Source organism: Loa loa, assembly GCF_000183805.2.
Source record: "Loa loa unplaced genomic scaffold supercont3.227, whole genome shotgun sequence".
In the NCBI taxonomy this organism is placed as follows: Eukaryota; Metazoa; Nematoda; class Chromadorea; order Rhabditida; family Onchocercidae; genus Loa; species Loa loa.
This window is the reverse complement of record NW_018108407.1, coordinates 60,066-66,796: the sequence shown is the minus strand read 5'-3', so window position 1 is coordinate 66,796 and position 6,731 is coordinate 60,066. Positions and strand designations below refer to the sequence as shown.

The 6,731-nt window shown below is 33.1% G+C and overlaps 2 protein-coding genes across 2 annotated transcripts; one reads left to right on the top strand and one right to left on the bottom strand.

The window, feature by feature from the left end:
• Positions 1–938: 938 nt before the first annotated feature.
• Positions 939–2,423, top strand: LOAG_09716 (hypothetical protein; the record flags this gene model as incomplete). The annotated part of the gene is made up of 3 exons (XM_003145243.1): positions 939–1,055; positions 1,705–1,814; positions 2,324–2,423. The coding sequence occupies 3 exons, from the start codon at positions 939–941 to the stop codon at positions 2,421–2,423; spliced, it is 327 nt and encodes a 108-aa protein (XP_003145291.1).
• Positions 2,424–2,555: 132 nt separating this feature from the next.
• On the bottom strand, positions 2,556–5,793 carry LOAG_09715 (Zpr1-PA). The gene is made up of 10 exons (XM_003145242.2): positions 5,629–5,793; positions 5,182–5,301; positions 4,780–4,912; positions 4,461–4,618; positions 4,116–4,256; positions 3,911–4,022; positions 3,675–3,805; positions 3,334–3,480; positions 3,062–3,214; positions 2,556–2,788 (listed from the first exon to the last, which is right to left on the bottom strand). The coding sequence occupies exons 1-10, from the start codon at positions 5,746–5,748 to the stop codon at positions 2,648–2,650; spliced, it is 1,356 nt and encodes a 451-aa protein (XP_003145290.1). The 5' UTR covers positions 5,749–5,793; the 3' UTR covers positions 2,556–2,647.
• Between the last annotated feature and the right edge of the window lie 938 nt (positions 5,794–6,731).

Here is a 6,731-nt window from a genome sequence, read left to right as displayed (position 1 = left end):
TATATATATATATATAATATATATATATATATATATATATATATATATAGCATCGAACATCGAATTCTTTCATTTCCAAAAAAGGCTTATATTACGGAGCAAAAAGACAAATAATGGATAATTAGAGTTGGGAAATATTCATAGCTCCTTATCTCCTAATATTCATTCTCATCGTTCAAAGGGATTCTTTTAAAATAACGGTTACATGTAATTCCTGAAGTGTCCAAATACGCTTCTATGATAATATCCTGTTTCTGTTAGACATAAACCTCCATTCATGTTAACATGAAGATGTGAGGATGGTGAAAAGAGCGGAGAAGATTCAGTGAAATCGGTAGTGAGCAGGATTGCTTTCAGGGCCAAAGTAATTAAAGACAGGCATTCCCCATCCTTCTACCTCTACCTTTTTAAAGTCACTGAAAATCAATTTCCATCCTACTAGTAACGACTCTTCCTCCAATTTTATATAAACTTTATAAAATAAAGCAGAAATGGTACCAAAAAATGAAACCCATCAATGTAAATCATTTTTGAAAATAATCTTTTTCAAGAAAAGGAAAACAGCACTATACAACAAACTATTAGTTAATTTATTTAACATTTAAATGAATGAATGTATCGATTGAGAGTTCAAAGAGAGCTGACGACATCAACTGAAAATGATGACACAATAATGATATGGTGTGTTGGTGACAAAATGAATTGGAGATAGCAATCGGTTAACAAATGAGGAAAGGAAACGGAGAAGTATAAGACGGATGAATTCGTTTGAAGATTGTGATTCTAGGACGAGTCGAGGTATCAACTATGCATGCATCCATGCACGTAAATAACAACAAATGAGTGTAATAGATTCATGCATAGCCACAGATAATGCTTTCGACTTAGAAAATACGCATATTAAGGGAGAATGAAATTGATCAATAATAGATTACAGGATGCATTCGTTTGCTAAACCAAACATATCATTCAATTTCAACTATCAACCAAATCGATGGCTAAATTTGTATTGCAGTTCAGGGAATGCTAGTTACAATATTATCGAAAATAATACGGTTAGTAAATTGATGTAACAATGATGAATCATTGGTTAAATATCATTATTGTAATTTATATTATACATTCATTTTAGTTTGCATATATACTTTGATATATTACACTTCAACCACAGTTCGAGTGTACTATATTACTTTATAATTCGATATAAAGATATGTTTTGATTAATGTTAGTTGTGCTGAGACAACAAGTATTAAGGAGGAGAATACCTGAGATTGTTTAGCTCACATAAGTGCAAAACAACAGTATCAGTAATTTTCACAAGATTTTCCATGAAAAAAAGTAAAACTCGAATTGCCTGTTAGCATCACATCTAATTAAATCAAAATGCATGGACGAATCAAGCAATGACATTCACCTAATCATTTGATAAATAACCAGTTAATTACTTGAATAAGAAGATGCCTCTCAATTTTACAGTAATTTATCAGTTATGTAAAATCGTTCCATAATCTTTCTTCACATCTCTTTTTTTTTTCAATTAACTGATTCAATTCGTTTTTATTGGATAATTTTACATAAAAATGAGCCTTGAAGCGGGTATCAGGGAGTAGAGCAATGGCTCAAAATAGAGAGAACCATTCCACTGATTTTAAATTCAAACATTAGAAATTCAAAAAACATCGAAAGATGTACACCAAACTCAGACACTGTTAAAATGGCCTTGCACTGCGAAGTGTTGCATGAATCTGCAAATTAGGATGTTCACTACCACTATTGGATATTGGGGATGGAGAAGTTGGAGACTTCACCGAAAGTAAGTAAACACTTGCTCGTTAGAAAAGTAAACCACAAGAGGTAGTGAATAACTCTAAATGAATACTGCCACTGAGGAAATATTTTTCTTTTCATCCTGCTCCTTTTTGTCTATATATATTCTTATTCCTTCCATTCAATTTGCTCCCATCTTTTAATACGAGAAATTTTATGGATAAACAGAGAAAAAGAGCTCGTCTTCACTTTTTCGATACGGGAAAGAAGAAAAAGCAAATAAAATTGTAAGAAACTAAAATTTTGCCCTATTTCAAAACTTTTTGCCCCACTTTTGAACCAGCAAAACAATATCATATCGACACAAAATAAATCGCTTCGTGCATTTTTTCTTTTAAGCCTTCTCTTCAATAATTTCTGTACAGAAATCTCTGTCTTCACCTTTTGCTTTCATTTTTGCTTCAAGAAAAAGAGCAAACAGTGTGATCATAACGAATTAAGACAACATACAGCGCTGAATTAAAACTCCCATTAACCCATTTTAACGAATTAAAGAGCAATGAGGTATGAAACAACTGCGAAAAACACCACACAATTCAAGAAATACAAGATTGCTAATAAACTTATACCATTATTTTTATGGGACATATCTTAATTCATCTAAAGCTAACCTCCTATATTTACGGTAACTTACATCATCGTATGAATAAAAGATCACATTGGAAGTCAAGCGTACATCTATCGAATCCGTCTCTAACATCGGTTCTTTTTTTATTTTTAAATTTCACTGTGCTGTATCCCTCCACATAATTACATACTATGTATAAGTATTGTAAAGATACAGATGTGTTCGAATTGACATTACCGTTTAAACTCAAATCATTCACATTCATTAATAGTTTCTAACTGAGAATAGTTTTCTGTTTTCATATCGTTTAATCCAAGTTCATCATTCTGTTCATTGGTACGCTCGTAGAATTCCTTTTTTAAGCGGTTATCATCCATTGGGACATTTAGACTCTAGAATTTCAAACTAAGTTATGGAAATGTTATGGTTTAACATTTTCAACCGTTTAAGTATTCCGAATAAGTATTCAGCCAGAATTCAATTTTAATTCGCAGCTTGCTCAGTAGATAAGACGTGAGTGGAAAACAATGCATCAAAAGCGTAGGCATTCGTACTATGATTCCTAATTACGTTAAAATATTTGCAAGAATACGCCATTTAATTACACGAAAAGAAAATATCAACACATGTTTTACCTAAACGTAATTATTATTTCCAAACCTCACCTGAATGTAGCTATTACCCGTTGGATCGTCTAAAACTAAACGAACTTTCTTGCGCAACCGTAATATTTGCTCAAAATTATCCAGAAAACTTTTCATCCGATCATTTTCTGTTTCGCTTCTACTATCTCCCACTAAGAAAAAATCTCTTTGTTCCTGAAAATGAAATGAATAAAATAAATGCAGTGAAGTAAATCAATAAGCATATAATTTTACTACAACAAAACACAGGGAAGGATGTGTCTTTAAAAGCATAGCTAATTAAACCTACGAACCTTGAGTTGATCCCTGGTAGCTATAAGCAAGCCCTCGACAGTTGTAAATCTTCCTGATAAGGCACCAGAACCTACTTCTAAATCAAGCTCGGGAATAAACATGCTACATGTGTCTGATTTCAAAACATCCCGCGCAAGATCAATCTCCTGTAATGGAACTATTTTAGGAATAATATTCAGAATACAGATTCACTTGACATTCACATTTCTTGCCACTGCATCATATCAGTGAGTTTTCTTATAATATTTATCAGCTGTTGAGATGAGACGAAGACGATGTTAAAGATTTTCAGCTGCACTGTTTCAACATTTAAAAAAAAGAAATGCGAGTCAAAACCAACTTCTTCTATCGAAACAGTTAACCTGCAGCCATGATCCCGTATGGCTCCACCACTCTTAATTTCATTTGATTTCCATCCACAAGTATCACAAGTCGTACACATCAGAATAACAGTTGTAAAATAAGGGATATCTATAAATCACTATAATGATCATGATGCATTACTAAGTGATATATACAACTACAGAAAGTAAGAAAAAATGAAACCTATAAATCTACATTGCTTTGGAAGCATACCTGTGGGCTTCATACATGTCTCCGTCGGAGCTCCACAATTGGGACAATCAGTGGCAAACCTCAACACCTCATTTTTTGCATCATCATATGATTGGAATGGAGTAGAGTCTTCCTGGACGAAAATATTGGATCACCTATTTTAAGAAGGACAAGGGAATGACTTCAAAAAAAAATGGGAAATAAAAATACTAAAGAAGTAAATTACTTCGTCTGCATCGTCAGCCACAAACCCCAGAAGTTTTTTATCAGCAAAACTTCGGTTAAAATGCGTTACGACGCAATGAGGATCCACATGGAATGGAACAGGATTTTGAATAAAACTATTACCGGACACATCTTTTATCTTCTGAAACAAAGTTGCAATTAGTAACTCTTATTTAATTCAGAAAAAATAAAAAAAAAGATAGTATTATGGTGACGGAATATGTTTTTTTTTCTAAATCATTTTTCGTTTTATCAGCTCATTCTTTTGACCTAACTATCTTTTCTCTCTGGTGCAAAATAGAGTTAATTAGAGAAAGTGACGAGCAGAAGTGAAAAATGAACAAACCAGTGTAAATTTTTCCTGCAAATCAACTAGTCGTTGCGCTCGTTTTATAAATTCATCAATTTTCCCAGCACTTTCAGGATCACATTGACGCCGCCGATTTTGATCTTGACTGAGACCGGTAATCACGCGCCGTAGAATTCCCTCCACAGTCGTTATTTCTGGAACAAAACCATGTGTAACATTTAGTGTAACATTTAAAACCATATGTAACATTTAGTTTAGTTTTGACTGGCACCGACAATTATGCTCTGTAACTGAGACAGATGATATGGACCAGGTAAATATAAACTTATCAAGAATACTCACGAGAAAAACAAACCACCAGATTGTGACTTCGGAGGGATGGTTAATTCCAATTCTTTAATTTCAACTTCGGCATATTCTGATTTGATGACTTGCCGGTTCCAATCCAATAAATTTTCCACATGTAAAACAATTTCGATTCCGTGCTCCTATAACACTGAATATACTTTACTGCATACGAAAGAACTGTGACAAACTGTTACAAAATTATTCTATATAAATAGTCAAAGTCAGCCGGCACGTCATTCAACACAGTGTAACCCCTGCATGCTTTTCGTGACAGCTTTGAACTATCAGCTGATCCAGAACAGTGTATATTGGTAACTTCGATAATACTACAAAAAAATGTGGAATTCAAAGCTACTATCCATGTGTTGCTTCACCTGACTAGGAGCTTTCAGGAAGAAACAGAACTTACTTGTGCTGCTTCACCACTTTGCAACTCATTGTTGCTATAGCCACAATGCCCACAACTAAATGACATCACAATAATTTGTCGATAAAAAGGGATCCTAGTACAAAGTATTCGGGTGACGCCCTGTAAATAAATAATCATTGCTATGCATAAATTACAAGCAATAAAACTTTCTATACTTTAAGCAACAGATAATCTATAAAGACTATAAATGATTTCTGCTATTTACTTTGAGATTTCTAAATCCAAGACACGAAGTGAAAAAAAACGAGAGAACTAGTTTATTATCCGAATTTAAAGGTAAAAGAAAAGGTTTATTTATTTGGAATGGTAGATAAAAGAATGCCTTCTTGGAACTATGGATTAATAAATAGATTCATCGCAAGGAACTGATAGACAAATAGCAAATTCACATAATTTGAATGGTAAGTTCTAAGTATAATTACTAACATTCCGGTGACAATTAACACATAATGATTCCACTTCCATCGGTGCAACATCTTCATTATCAGCAGATAAATCACAGAATATCCTATCATCTCTACTATCTGTTCCACAGTAATTATTCATATTGTCAAAAGATATTAGTCAGCAGTTCATACAGAGTTTCCTGAAGTTAATCAACGGTTCATGCAACGTTTCCCGAAGTGTCAGCTAAAAAATCTTGAAGGGCTCGACGAAGAAAGAATCACATGAAAAATATACGCAACTGCTAGAGACAGAGATGAAAGAGCGTACGCAATAACCATTCAACCACAAAATAGGTGCCATGTGAAACACAAACTTTCAAAACAACTCAATAAGATTGGCAACAAAAAGCCTTCAAAATCAGGGACTCATGCGCAATAAAACCTAAGGAATGAAAACACGGTCGCACTCGCAGCTCTCAAGGAAATTATGAAATGCGAGATTTCAATCGAAAAGTTAAGAACAAAGCTCATTTATATTAAGTATTAGTATGCTGTTCTGCCAGTTTTTTACCTGACAGAAATGATTGACAAGTCTGACAAGTCTTCATCTTTTCTTTAATGAATTTTACATTTTATTCTCATTGCTTCTACCAGTCAAAATGTGTCACAATCAGATTTAAACAGTTCAAAAGCGTCAATTTTGTTGGTGTCACTTCGGAATTTATTCCTAACAAATTATTAACTAATTAGAACTTGCAAAACGAAACGCTTTTTTGATTACCTGCTCATTAAGCTTTTCAAATGACTGATAACACTTTTTTATTCAGGTCCTAAAATTAAGCAAATAATGTTTCCCTTAATTATTATTAGTATTGTATAGCCAAAATCGTTGTACTTAACCCAAATTTGAGCTGTTTTTAACACTCTAAGCCTAAGCTATACATTGTAGTTTTATTTCTCCCACTCTTTTTTTATGCTTAAATTCTCACAGAAAAAAGCTTCGATAATCCATTTGAAAATTGTAATTATGACCAATTTCATCAATAAAGTGTAAACTTTCAACTATTCAAAATGCCTACCTTTTAACGATGTAAATATCAGTTCAGCTGAGTGAACAAAATTAAAAAGGTCAATAGAGTTATT

Coding starts and splice junctions, on each gene's coding strand:
- LOAG_09715 (XM_003145242.2), bottom strand. CDS start 5,748: ATGAATAATTACTGTGGAACAGATAGTAGAGATGATAGGATATTCTGT. Junction 4,023..4,115: donor TGGCTGACGATGCAGACGAA/GTAATTTACTTC, acceptor ATTTTCGTCCAG/GAAGACTCTACTCCATTCCA. Junction 3,215..3,333: donor CTACCAGGGATCAACTCAAG/GTTCGTAGGTTT, acceptor TTTCATTTTCAG/GAACAAAGAGATTTTTTCTT.